Source organism: Mustela nigripes, chromosome 16, assembly GCF_022355385.1.
Source record: "Mustela nigripes isolate SB6536 chromosome 16, MUSNIG.SB6536, whole genome shotgun sequence".
Classification (NCBI taxonomy): domain Eukaryota; kingdom Metazoa; phylum Chordata; class Mammalia; order Carnivora; family Mustelidae; genus Mustela; species Mustela nigripes.
The window spans coordinates 18,783,132-18,797,368 of NC_081572.1; the positions used below are offsets into that span (position 1 = coordinate 18,783,132).

At 51.4% G+C, this 14,237-nt stretch overlaps 1 protein-coding gene and 1 long non-coding RNA gene across 2 annotated transcripts in view; one reads left to right on the top strand and one right to left on the bottom strand.

Annotated features, from left to right (window-relative positions):
* MEOX1 (mesenchyme homeobox 1) overlaps window positions 1-2,197 on the top strand; it is a 20,216-nt gene extending 18,019 nt beyond the window's left edge. The window contains exon 4 of the mRNA XM_059381051.1: window positions 1,011-2,197. Within this exon, the coding sequence (XP_059237034.1) occupies window positions 1,011-1,133 (123 nt within the window). The 3' untranslated portion in view covers window positions 1,134-2,197. The remainder of the gene's footprint in view (window positions 1-1,010) is intronic.
* Window positions 2,198-2,288: 91 nt separating this feature from the next.
* On the bottom strand, window positions 2,289-8,109 carry LOC132003768 (uncharacterized). The gene is made up of 3 exons (XR_009400306.1): window positions 7,835-8,109; window positions 5,221-5,322; window positions 2,289-2,763 (listed from the first exon to the last, which is right to left on the bottom strand). It is a non-coding gene; the product is annotated as an uncharacterized LOC132003768 (long non-coding RNA).
* Window positions 8,110-14,237: the final 6,128 nt, after the last annotated feature.

A 14,237-nucleotide genomic window follows, 5' to 3' on the forward strand; every position in this document is an offset into this window, starting at 1 on the left:
ACGTCTCCTGACCTCTCCGGGTCTCAGGGTCATGACCCCACCTGGCAGGTAATGCTGAAGCGGAGATGAGAAAATATGTGGACCAGAGCTATCTAAACTGACAAGTGTTTTATGAATGTGCCTGTGGATGAGGTTGGCGAGCCTCTGCTCCCAGACCCTCGGGTAACAGAAGCTAGAGGGAGGAGGTGCTGGCACTGGAGGGGCGGGGCATATGAAAGGGGGTGGGGCCAAATGCCAAGGTGACTTTTAGACCCTGTCCCCAGACCAGCAGTCTTTCTGACACAAAGCTAGGGAAACACAAGACCGACCTCTGGGCAGATTGATGTGTCCTCCCTTTTGTCTGCATTCCTGGTGTCTTTGGAGGGGTGGAGCAGGACAAGCGGAGGTTCAAGCTGGGGTCCGTGGAAGGCAACCTTCTTCCTTGAGCGTCAATGTGGAAGGTAGTTACACCTCCCTTGAAGTGACCAGGTTCCTTTGCTTCCTCTGTCAGGTCAAAGTGTGGTTCCAGAACCGAAGGATGACGTCTCCTGACCTCTCCGGGTCTCAGGGTCATGACCCCACCTGGCAGGTAATGCTGAAGCGGAGATGAGAAAATATGTGGACCAGAGCTATCTAAACTGACAAGTGTTTTATGAATGTGCCTGTGGATGAGGTTGGCGAGCCTCTGCTCCCAGACCCTCGGGTAACAGAAGCTAGAGGGAGGAGGTGCTGGCACTGGAGGGGCGGGGCATATGAAAGGGGGTGGGGCCAAATGCCAAGGTGACTTTTAGACCCTGTCCCCAGACCAGCAGTCTTTCTGACACAAAGCTAGGGAAACACAAGACCGACCTCTGGGCAGATTGATGTGTCCTCCCTTTTGTCTGCATTCCTGGTGTCTTTGGAGGGGTGGAGCAGGACAAGCGGAGGTTCAAGCTGGGGTCCGTGGAAGGCAACCTTCTTCCTTGAGCGTCAATGTGGAAGGTAGTTACACCTCCCTTGAAGTGACCAGGTTCCTTTGCTTCCTCTGTCAGGTCAAAGTGTGGTTCCAGAACCGAAGGATGAAGTGGAAGCGTGTGAAAGGGGGTCAGCCTATCTCACCCAATGGGCAGGACCCCGAGGATGGGGACTCTGCTGCCTCTCCAAGTTCAGAGTGAGATTCTCCACAGAGAAAGAAAGACTGAGGACCGAGCCCCCTACCCAACTACCCGCACCCCTGTCTCACCCCAGTCCCACCTTCACCTTTTCCCACCCACCCCAGGGCAACCTCTCTACATCTTGCAATGACTCTTAAGCACGAAGCTATCCAGCATCCCTGGGAGCCTGGAAGTTTCCCAGAAAGTTCTATCCAGTTTTGCTCTGTCTTAGCAGCCGCTTCCCCGAGGCCGTTGCTTCTCACCAGTTCTCATGGAATCATACAGCAGCCCGACTGGACCCATGCAAATCTGGGGAACAGCTCCAGGCACACTGCTGCTCGGGGTGTCTCGGCTGCTGCCCCCTCTGCTGCTACCATCTCCCTCCAACACCATCGAGCCCTCCTTCAGGCCTGGATACCACCTGATCTGCTGGGAGAGGAGCCTTGGGACCAGCTAGTGACCTGGGAAAGCAAATGCTCCAAAGGAAGGAAATGACTAGAACCCACCTACACACACACTCTAGACCACCCTTCCTTTCTGGGTTCTGTATCTGAGGCTTTGGGGAGTCCTCAGGTGTCCCAAAACCCCAGGGAGAATCAGTATGAGGAGAGTTGAGAAGAGAAACTCAGCTGCTGCCCATCAGACACCCAGTCCAAAGTTGTTGGCTCAGTGAGTAAGTTTGTACCACGGGCTGGAGGAAGACTGTCGGAGAAACAGCTGGTGGTGGGTGGTCCCCATGCGGGCCTGTTCACATGGGCTTGAATGCATATCTGAGAACAGACCCAGGACAGCTCCTGCCTCTTCGGAGTCAAATTGGGGACACAGCTAGGACTGCTGAGCTGCGCCCCTGAGCCACGGAACAGCTGTTCTTCTTAAGGCCACAGTTTGGGGATTGAACACCTATCCAGATGCTCGCATTATTGAGTTGAGGGCTGGAAAGTGTTCCCCATGTTCCGAGGATGAAGAGATCGCACTAAGCCCCGTGAGTGACGGCCTGGAAATGTGGAACCTTGCCGTGGAAGTAACCTGTGCTTTCAACAGACTCTGTCTGCAAATGGAAAAAAAAAAAAACAAAAAAAAACCAATCCCTCTTTCTCCACGGGATGCATCTGAGCCCTTCCAGTGTGTTCCATGATTGCTGTTAGGACGGGAGGAGCTGCTAAGTTTATGTACGGGGACCGCCCAGATCTTTTGGGGTAATGCTCCAGGACATATGGCCAGACAGGCTGAGGTGACCTGAGCCTTGGAGAGAGACCCCCGTTGGCCTCAGTGCTGTGTCTCCTGATACCAACTGGGGTTGCAGAGGGAGGTCAGCAAGAGTTTGGAGCTCTTGTATGTAGATTAAGTCACTCAGATGTAAAAAGAACCCCAGGTCCCCATCCTAAAAGGACAACAGCTCTGGAAAACGATTGCCAAATGAGATGGCTGGTTAGAGCACATGTCATTTTTTTTCTAAAGCATATTTCATATATTTTCTTAAGATTATGTCAAGTTAACGGTGCAAGGTTAATTCACTTAGTAAGAAAACTCTTGGAGAAATAAAATCAATAGAAGAGGATAGTTCTCGGGCCTTTTTCTTTGCAGAGCTAAGAACCGCATTCTCTCTGTGTGCAGCCCTCTGAGGTTCGTGGGATGATCATCTGGACGATGTCTAAAAACAAAGAAAAAAAGGGAAGGAATCATTTGGACCAAGGTATCCCCCTTTAGGCTCTTCAAAATGTGGGGGTGCAAACATTATCATTGGAAAAACTATGTTGTTCTCCCTTTGCAATTGTGTTGTGCTTCTTTCCCCTTATAAAATGTTAGCTGTCGGGTTGCCTCACCTACGGCTTATCAAATCACTAAAGTTCTATAAACAGAAGATGAATTCTTTTGTTAATAAAAGAATCTTGACCATAAACTAACCACCCCTAATTGAGGGGTAGTGGGAGGCAGAGGAAGAGGGAGAGAGACAATCTCAAACAGACTCTCACACCGAGCACAGAGCTTGACGCGGGGCTCGATCTTGTGACCCTGAGATCATGACCTGAGCCAAAATCAAAAATCAGATGCTCAATAGACTGAGTCACCCAGGTGCCGCCCCCATCCCCGCCTAATTTTAAAGTTCAGAATTTGGAGGTTTTGTGGTCTCAGAATAGAACAGTACCCACAAATAGTAATAAAAAATAAAAAAGAAGAAATGTCCTCAATCCTATGTCTTTTTAATTTAAAAAGATTGGTCTCACCAAGATGTTAGCCACGGACAAAATAGAACTGGCTACAGAGTGGGGAGGGAGGGAGCCAAGAGAGGAGACCAGGCCAGGATTCGGCCTCGAGGCAGTCTGGGCACAGCGTGGGCACTGACCGGAAATGACATCATCAGGAGCTGGCAGAGGAAAACAGACCCACAAAATCAAGGTGCTAAAGAGAAGGTTCAGGTTCAAAGACAAGCAAAACAGACACCTCGAGCATTCCAACACTCTGTCTTAACTCTACTCCCCTGGCTTCAGAGGATATCGGTCTCTCCTGCTTTTTTTCCTTGTCTATCCAGAATATTCCTTCTCTGTCTTCCATGCTTTTGCCCCCACTGCTAGTTCCCGAATTTCTGCCTTCTTCCTACTGCCTTCCGCACTCTTCACGCTCTGCCCAGATGATTCCATCTACCTACATGTTTTTTATTGGGGTAAAATATGCATAACGTAGAATTTTAACCATCTTTAAGCATACAGCTCTGTGTCGTTAAGTACTGTCCCACTGTTGTACAACTATGGTCACTATCCCTTTCCAGAACTTTTTCGTCTTCCCAAACTGAAACGCTGTACCCATGGAGAGAGAACTCCTCCTCCCCTCCTTCCTTCCCTCCACCTACATTCATACACCGTTTACTCTGCACTGTGTTGGGCACTATTCTAAGTGCTTTACATAACAATCCCAAGAGTGAGTACCAGAATTCCTGTTTTACTGATGAGGTGACCAAGGCAAGGGAAAAGTTGAGTAAACCACCGAGGTTTTACAGCTGGTTAGTGGTTGTGGTAGAGCATACAATCGGGCCCAACAACTTCCTCCTTTCTCCACTGGGGCAATATGGCTCCTTGATCATTGCCATGTGCTGTATCTCCCATGGGAGGAGTGTACTTCCCCACTTCACTGACCCCAGGCTTGTCCATGTGGTTGGCTTTGGCCAATAGAATGTGACTAGAAGAGCCGAGCGCTCCAGCTAGCGAAAGTTTTAGAGTCCTCATGTCTCTGCCATGGCGCTTTTCCCTCTGCACAAGGCTGGGATGAGGATTCCACCATGAGCCTGCGATCCGGAATGAGAAAGATGTGGAACAAAGCCAAAACCAAACCCACAACCTTCATGTGTATCAGTGAGGACAGAGAAGTTTGCCGTAAGCCGTTAGATGTGGGGATCATTTGTTACTGCTGCCCCACTGTGTGAACACTGATCGCCAGTGATAGAGCTGGGATTTGAATCCAGGCATTCTGGCCCCAGCCCAAACCTCCCCACCCAGGACCTGGGAGCTTAAGTTTTCATATTCCGCTCCCTACTGCTCCTACCACCTGGGTGACTACAGGCATCTCAAACTCAAAATATGTAAGGGAAAATCTCCATTACCCCGAGATTCTAAACCTCATATTCTGTATTCTGAATCCTCTATTATTAGCTGGTGACACAACAACCTACCCATTCATGCATCCTGGAGACTGAGGACACATTGTTGATACTGTTTGCATCTCAGAGCCAATCAATTACCAGGTTTTGCTCATTTCACTTCCTGTGCAGGTTCTCCTCATTCCCCCTGTGATCTTTGTCCAGACTGTCAACATCTTTCACTTGAATGAAACCCCCCAGGAGCTCTCCTTCCTTCTGATCTGAGACTCTGCAAAGTCCATCCCCTAAAATAGTCACATGCGCGCGCGCGCGCATACACACACACACACACACAATCCAACTTTGATCAACCCAGATTTAAAATCGGTCAATGGCATCCCATCATCTACAAAATAAAGTTCAAAACTCCTCGCCGGACTCCAAAATTCCCCTGCCCTCGTCCCTGCCTACCTCTACCACTTTGTCTCACCACCCCGGCCACACAATTCTGTGCTCCAGCAACACCAAACCACTCACCCTTCTGCATACACACACGGGCCCCCATGTGATTTCTCTCCTACATTCCTGGTTCTTTCCCTCTCCAAGGACTTAGGCATCTAGGAGCACTTGAAGGGACTCCTGGAAAGGAACACAGAGCACATTTTAATGTACGAATATGACCCAACTAATTTTCAACATCAAGCAGCAACATTAATTTCTAAAACCAATAGGAAAAAAAGTCTCTTTCAATGTAAGAAGTTAAATTCCCCCAATAAACACAGTGAAGAACTCTGTTGTGGGGAGTCTCATGGAGAAACGAGAGGCGCACACACACGTCCATCAAATGTTTTCTGGTTTCTCTGGAGCAGTCCCGGCGCTCCTCCCATGCTGCAGCACCGGCATCTCGTTGACCAGCGAACGGTAGCTAGAACAGGCCGCTCCTCAAATGAGTGAGAATCCTCTGCCTCATCTTGGGTGCCAAGCTGTACGAAAGAAGCAAGACCACCCACTGATGACTCCCCGATGTGAACCAGTGATGGTGACACAGGGGGGGCTTGGTAGGAATCCAAAGAGCCAAGAATTCCCATATCGTAACTTTTCAGTAATGGGTTTCTCCATCCTTGAGAGAGCATCAAGGACAAGCAGGTGTGCGACTGCCCTGCAGAGAGAGGCAGAGAGGAAGCGAAGCGAATAGGGGATCCATTTCCCGGTAAAAGGGCCTCGGTGGGGCTCAGGGCTTCAGAAATCTACCTGCCAGGGCTGGGGGCCTGGGAAGAATGCATGCATTTCTCATGGCTCCTCTAGTCAAAGAAAAGAATGGGTGTCTAGCAAAGGTCTGTGTATTCCAATTTGAATCCCTAAAGCATCCTAGTTCCAGTAACCAGAAGAGCTCGGGGTGGGTGGCTTTCTTTCCTTGCCTTTAAAGCTATATATTCTCCACCAGCTAATCCCGTATAGTTACCAGCACAGCAATTGCCAATCACATCAGCTCTTGGCCACCATGGCTCTGGGCTGTCACCATGTTCCTTCTCTTCCTGGTTGTACCCCTTCAGTCCCCTTCACTGTAAATCCTGAACAGACACCTTCAAAAATACCTTGACACCCTTCTTCTACTACCACATCCTCCCCAGGCCGCTCCTACCCTTTGATCTCTGTCTTCCCACCTGTGTTTCTTCCTTGACGGCTAGTGCCATAATTTATAATTCTTGTCTTTGTTGTTTGCGTGTTCATTTGTGGTCTGATCTCCAAGCTAGAGGAGGAAAAGGGGGTTGTGTTTCCCTGACTGTTTTCCTTCCAGATGATAGCGTGATGTCCAGTACACAGTAAGTGCTCAAAAAATAATTATTGCACTGGATGTCCATCCATGTGCATGGACGGACCCATAGACGGATGGATGGAAGAGGGAATTGCTAGCCTATTGGCATCGCCTGGCTTCCCAGCTTGCAATCCCATTGCTGGCCACATAGCCCACGACGTAGGGGAGGCTGTGGTCCAAAAGCCGGTTAGACTGGATGACTTGATGCCATCCAGGTCTCTTGAGTCCACCAGGTCCACCATGCCACGCCGAAAGAGAGACACTGGCCACCCATCCTGTTTCTGTGGCCCAAGGAAATGATCTCTGATTCTGGCCAAAGGACCAAGATTCTCTGTCACTCACTCCCCCACTCCCAGCCCTGAGTCCTGACTGAATTCTAAAGGAACATCTCCCTTTTGACCTGAAGTTGGCACAAAAGCAGGATCACGGCCTGGCCCCTGATGACAGCAAGCTCAGAGGCACGCCTGATAAGAGCCTTGAGCAATTCACGCTGAATTTCTGAGGGTGATGTTTAATAGCTTGAAGGTGACATCAGGGTCGGGACTAATATCCGATTGAACAGAAAGAGACATGACCTAACTCGTCTCTCACCGTGGGCCTGGCTGCAAGAGCTTCTCTTTCTTTATTAATTTCCTAACCGGAGCTGCTGGCTCAGGACTCCAGCCTGTCCCCGGAGCTGGGGCCCATGGCTGGGCTTAACTCCAGCATTATTGGGAAGGCAGCAGGCTCAGCTGGGTCTGCGGGCCCCCCCTGAAGAGCTGTGCTCATCTGGGCCAGAGCCCCGTGGTGGGATTTCTCCACCATCCTGCAGACTGACCACGCTCTGAGAAAATCCAGGAGGGCAAACTCCCCAGTCTCTACAAGAGTCCCTCCGGTGTAAAAGAAAACGTGCTGGAGACTTCCGTCAAGCTGCAGGCTTCCCCAGTGGCTGAAAAGGATGGGTTTATTTGTGTTTTTAAAAGTGATTTAAAACCGGTTTTCCAGGAACACAAATCCTGTCTAAAGCACCCAGCACACCTGGCTAGAGAGCGGAGCGGGCCGCCTGCCTCTGGGCCCTTGCTCCTTTCACATTGCTTTCCTTTCCTGCCCTCTGCATTGCTGGAGGAGGAATCCCTTCCTCAAACCCCCTTCCCTCCTCTGCACCCCCACCCCCCACCACCACGGGCTGCAGAGACTAACACACTGAATTCAGCTCCCACACGGACTCTGCTACTGCCTGGCTGTGTGACTTTCATGAAGTGGCTTCACGTCTCTGAGCCTCGTTTTCTCATCCCAGAACTTGTGCATGAAAACATCTGCTGAAAAGTGCTTCTATAGAGATGGTGTTTTACTCACCGGTTGATGGGAGGGTTGAGTGACTTCATTCATTCATTCCATGAAAACATTTCTTGAGGGCCAATTATGTGCAAAGTCCTGGGCATGGTGAGTGGAGATGAGGTAGCCTGTCCCCAGAACAATGGGGTCCGGTCTACAGAGAACCTAGCACAGGGCCTGGTTCAGAGAGACTCTTCTGTCTCTTGTCTTTCTGTTCTGTACCCCACCCTGTCTGTCTCTTCTCTCTCTCTCTCTCTCTCTCTCTCTCTCTCTCTCTCACACACACACACACACACATACACTATGTTCTCGACAGTTTTCTTCTTCTACAGGAAGGCTGCAACCCAGTGACAACAAAGTACAAAATAGAGAGAAGGAGGCCTGTGTCTTGGGCTCTGCTCTGCTCTCCTACTTGTTTGCCGTGTGACTTTAAGCAAGCCATGTACCCTCTAGGGGCCAATTTCCTGAGCATTCTAAGAGCCTGCTCTGCCTTGAGTTCAAAGGATGAACAGACACTTGGGGCAAAATGTTTCCAAAGCACGAAGCTGTCCAGATAAGAAGCCCTGCTGAGAAGACCCAGGGGATAGTGATGGAGGTCAAGGGCGTGGAAGATGCCGGCTCCATGTTCGCCTTGGATTTGCTGACCCAGCGCAAAGCCCTGTCCACTTCCACACTGTGACTGCAAACATCCCCTGCCCCCCGTCCAAGTGCACCTTGCGCTCGTGATTCAGCTATTGAAGCACTGCCCACACCCGCAGCCAATACACATACAGTCCCCACGGGAGGCCATCCTGAGGACTTGACCCACTGGCCTGGCACCTGGAGAGGAGCAGCCTCTCGGTAGGTGTCCCCAGGAGGGAATCAGAAAGTGGACACCCAGGGCAGGGCTGGCCCGCATTCTTGGAAGTCTTTCAGTAGCTCTTGGTCCCGGGTCCTCCCCCTCGCCAGCCACTCTCCCTTGGTTCTGTCCAGGCTCAGCATTGCCTCCCAGGACCCCTGTGCCCTCCCCAGAATGCCCAACCTGCGAAAGATGTCGAGCAGCAAAAACCAAGGACTACTTCCCTGAAGGCCGCCCCCACAGGCCGGCAAGTCCCCCCCAGAAGGGGAGGCCAAGGGCTCAAGGCTGCGTTTCTTCCAAGAGAGGGTGGGGACGCCCAGCCCCCTTCAAATGCTTTCTCGTCCACCGCCACTACCCTGTAAATGTTTTCCTCACCCACCTCTTCCCTGAAAGACCTGAGGAGAAGCTCTTCCAGGGCGTGGAGGAGGGGGGCCCAGAGGACTGCTGGGAGGCTGGGGGGTCCCCTCGGCCCGGACCGAGCTCTTTCTGCTCAAGAATTTGTGGCCCTTCTGGGGGATACAGCGCCTTCATCCCCCAAATCCCCTTTGCGCGTCCCCTGACGGATCTCTGTGGAGCAGATGCCCGGGCAGCGAGGAGGACACAATGCCCCTCTTTGTTGGGGGGATCTGGGCCGGCAGTCAGGAGAGGAAATTAGACAGCGCTCCTGACAGCAGGCTCTGTCTGGGGTGTCTGTGAAATATGGGTCAGAGGGGCTCCTTCCCAAGACCCGTTCCTGGTTGTCGACCATCCCCACCCCCACTTTGGGCAGAGAGGACACCGCCTGTTTGGAGAGAGATGATATATGACACCCAGCTTCCTTCCCTCCTCCCCTGAGGGGCTTAAGGGAGCTCGGAGGGCTCCAGGGAGCTCAATTCTGGTCTTGGGAGGTGTGGATGAACGCGCGTGTGTGCGTACGCAAGCATGGTGTGTGTGTGTGTACGTGTGTACAGGTGCGTGAGTGTGTACACCATATGTATGGTTCTCTGTGTGTGAATGTGTGTCTGTTCACGCCACAGCCATCAGAAAGAGTTCAAAATGCTATTCCTTCCCCACCAAAACCAACTGAACAAACAGAATGCTGCCCAAGATGGCCTCTGCCCACACCAGCACGAGGGCCTTCAGGACCGAGGGATTCAACAGACTTATTTAGAGAGTCGTGCTCTGAGGAGAGGGGAGCCGCTTACGGAGCACAGGCCCTCGGACCGCTTCCTCCCAGTGGCCACCTCACACAGAGGAGCTGTTTTCAGGACGAGCATGGCTCCCGCCTCACTGAGGCTCTGGGGAGCCTCCTAATCCAGCCACAACCTCCAGAGCCTCCAGTGGCCCCTGAGCCATTTGTCTTCGAAGGAGGAAATGGCAGGATGTTCCCACCCACCCACCTCCTTTGTGGCCGGCCAGGCCTCCACATCTGGGCCGCAGCTGGCGGCGGAGCTGCCCTTCCAGGCCCGCTCTCTCCAAATGACAAGAAGACAGAGAGCTGTCAGCGGAAAGTGCCCCAACCCCTTGGCCCACTGGGAGCCATAAAAGATGCGCCTCAGTTTCCTTGACTGTAAGACCAAGAGGAAGGGCAGCCCTGCCTTCTGAAAGGTCTGTTGGGAGAAGTGACGACTTCTAGAGTGTAGAGGCATTCGGTAAACTTTAAAGGGCTGTCCGAAGGTTCGTGACTCGTATGCATCCAACAAATGTTCTCCAGGCCTGCATTACCAGTGACCCTTGGGATAGGCACTATGACAGAGGAGGGAAAAGAGCATTTTTTACATCAGAGCCAATGAAGTCCCTTCACGGTCACTGTCTGTTAAGGCGGGTGAGTGATTATGGCCATTATGCAGATGAGGAAACCAAGTTCTAAGAGTTGGAGCGACTTAGCCCAAGGTTGCACAGCTATCCTGTGTGGGAAGTGATGGCACCTTGCCTTATGCCCCTTGGGGCTGCTGTGTGGGACTCAGAGAAGTCAACTCTAGTGAGCCAGGTTGCTGGATGAAACTGGGCACGGCCTGAGATGGAAAATGGAACTGGCGTGAGGTCACACACAGGGGAACCCTGGGCTCAAGTTAATTATTCTCATGTCCCAACCAGTTTCGGAGACTTATTACTTACCTCCCTCTTCCCCTGTCTGTGAGGAGGTAGGTCTTTGGAGGAAGATTCCATGCTTGGCCTGCTCTACCATTCTGCCCTGAAGGAGCCTGGAGCCTCACCCAGGAAGGAATCTCGCCCAGGAAGACTCCAGAAGGCTAAGTGACACAGGGAAGGTGTTCTGTGATGCAGCGGAAAGAATCTGGCCTTTAGAATCAAACTGATCTGGTCTGAGTCCTGGCTTACCTCTTCCTAGTGTGGGAGTTTGGCCAAGCCATGCTTTTTTCTGAGCCTCAGTTTCCCCTGAAGTGAGACTCATCCTTGTCTCTGAAGGGCGGGGAAGGTTAAATGAGTTAACATGTATGAAAGAGCCCAGCCCGGAGCCTGGGGCTCGTCAGGGATTAGGGAGAGCAGATTGCCCTCCTCTTCCCCCAGAGAAGTGACGTAGAACGTACAAGACTAGGGAGTCCGGGGGAGGAGACAGGTGAAAAGTGAGACCCTGTCAGTTCTGGCAACCGGGGAGGGAGGCCCTGAGAAACAGAGTAAAGCTTCAGGGAGACAGGTCTAGAAAAGAGGGCGGAAAAGATGTCCGACACCCAGCTGCGGGCCACCGGCAGAAGCAGAGAGCGCAGCTTCCTCCCCATTGAAGGAAGGCTATGAACAAACCCACCAAGCAGCAGAGACAAGATCGCGGAGACCACCTCATCCAGCTCCTTTGACCCACGGGGAAACTGAGGCCCACAAAGAAGGAGCTAGTTTAGGGTCATACAAGGCACTTATAACAGACTCCTGACTCCCTCCAGGACTCAGTTCACCTCCCAGGAGGCCTGGGTGCGGCCTGGGGAGATGACCGGCTCCCATCAGTTGGAGGTCAGGAGAGGGAGAGCTGGACCGGAGACAGCAGCCAAAGCCTGGGCTCCCCTCGCTTCAGACCAGGACCCGATGTCCTCTCGACAGGTCAGATCTGCCAGCAGAAGCCAGCTGGCCAGCCCTGGAGGTCCCTATCTGTCTAGACTGCTTGTTGGCCCATCCCACCAAGAAACTCCACTCAAGGGGGCCGGGACGGGCAAGATGGCCTCGGAGGTCCCCGACAGCTCCGGAAGTCTGCACACAGAGTCTCTGGAAGACTGAGAGGTGTTGTCTCTGCAGAAAAGCCGTCGGACATTTCCATGTGACGGTGACACAAACCATTCCTTCCTCCATAATCACCCTTCCTGCAGCGCTGGCCCAGGGCAGACAGCCTGCCGTGCATGGGCTTTATTTTCAAATCCCTCTTGCTCTTTCTTTTCTCTTTTTTCTTTCTTTCTTTTTTTTTAATATCCCTGCAAATGCCTGAACGCCCAGGCAGAGGAAAGCACTCAGATCTGTCCTTGAGTGTGCTGGCGGTGATGTGATGGCTCAGATGGGACCCTCCGAGCTCTGTGGCAGAAACAAACTCCCTGCTGATGTCATTTAAAAGAATAACCCCCCAATTTTCTCATCTCCCTTCGCTGGATACACCTTATCAAATGACAGAAGAAGCCAATGTTTGGTTAAATGGTTCAGAGGTTAATACTCAACAGATGGGAGATTTTTTTTTTCCTTCCTTCCCTGCCCCACCCCCCTCCAGGAGATCTTGTCTGCTGTCCTTGCTGGATATATGAGGTTAGAGGAACCAAGGGCAATCTTCCCATCATGCCCTTCGAGGGAGCCCAAGTCCCCTCCAGCTGCCACTGGCCCTCACGGATGTCTCAGGCTGTGTCCACAGCCTCCATGGGATCTCACTGCCAGCCAGGCAGGACTGTCTACAAGGCAAGCTACCTTCGTGGGGCACAGGCAGCAAACAAACACTGTTCTCCTGGTTTAGAAAATATTTTGTCCGGTGTAGGTGCAAGCAGGAAGAGAGAACACTTACCTTCTGCACGTGGTTGGGCCACAAGCCTGCTGGGGGACAGTCAGCAACTCTCTGGCCCTCTGTGCACCCCAGCACTCCTTCTAAAAGAAAAAGAGACTTTTCTTCCCGGCTTCCCTGAAGCAGCGGGAGGATAAAAGAGCCTCCACACGCCCTGTTTAGGGCCACATCCTTGCAGAAGCAGTCCCTGGAACAAGTCTTCAAGGGCACATGGTTTATTGAGGGGAGGAAATGGCCAGGAAACGCCAGTAGGGACGTGGGGACTGGGGCAGGGAAGGAAAAGAGGTCAGTGAAGGGGTTGTCATAGCTAGTTACCTGCGCTGGGCAATCAGGACATAGGGAGCTAGAAGACACACAACGCGATCCAGTGTGGTCCCGTTGGCCACGTGATGACTCCTGGGTGTTTGAACCGTGCCTAAGTCTGCATCAGGATGCACTCACTGTGTGTTGGGGGCCTAGGGGGCTCAGTTGGTTAAGCATCTGCCTTCAGCTTGGGTCATGGTCCCAGGGTCCTGGGATCGAGGCTCCCTGTTTGGCAAGAAGCCTGTTTCTCCCTCTCCCACTCCCCCTGCTTGTGTTTCTTCTCTTCGCTGTGTCTCTCTCTGTCAAATAAATAAATAAAATCTTAAAAAAAAAAAAAAAGAAAGAAAGAAAAGCTGTGTGAAATACACACTTACTCAAAGATTTAATGTGAAAACAGGAACAAGGATTTAATATGAAAACAAGGAAAAAAGATTTAATATGAAAACAATACCTTGGGGCGCCTGGGTGGCTCAGTGGGTTAAGCCACTGCCTTCGGCTCAGGTCATGCTCTCAGGGTCCTGGGATCGAGTCCCGCATCGGGCTCTCTGCTCGGCAGGGAGCCTGCTTCCCTCTCTCTCTCTCTCTGCCTGCCTCTACGTCTACTTGTGATTTCTCTCTGTCAAATAAATTTAAAAGAAAAAAGAAAACAATACCTAATATATCACTGAGTCTGTTTTACTGTTTACACATCAAAACGATAATATTTTAGATATATTGGGTTCAATAAAATAAATTATGAAAGTTAATTTTACCAGTTCAGCTTTGCCTTTTTTTGACATGACTACTAGACGGTTTAGAATTATGCATGGCTCTACTTCTGGTGCTCAGAGCTGGTACAGACCACGCCACGGGGCTATCCCCCATGAACTCCCATTCAGAGCTGTTTCTAAAAATAGTAATAAATCTAATAAGAATGTCAAAACGGATATGATAACTGTAGTTAACACTATTGTATGGTGTATTTGAAAGGTGCTAAGAGAGTAGGTCCTAGAAGTTCTCGTCACAAGGAAAAAAAAGGTTTTTTAAAAGATTTCTTAGGGCACTTGGGTGGCTCAGTGGGTTAAAGCCTCTGCCTTTGGCTCAGGTCATGATCCCAGGGTCCTGGGATTGAGGCCCATATTGGGCTCTCTTCTCAGCGGGGAGTCTGCTTCCTCCTCTCTCTCTGCCTGCCTCTCTGCCTACTTGTGATCTCTGTCTGTCAAATACATTAAAAAATAATAATAATAAAAAATAAAATCTTGGGGCACCTGAGTGGCTCAGTCGGTTAAGCCTCTGCCTTCAGCTCAGGTCATGATCCCAGGATCCTGGGATCGAGCCCC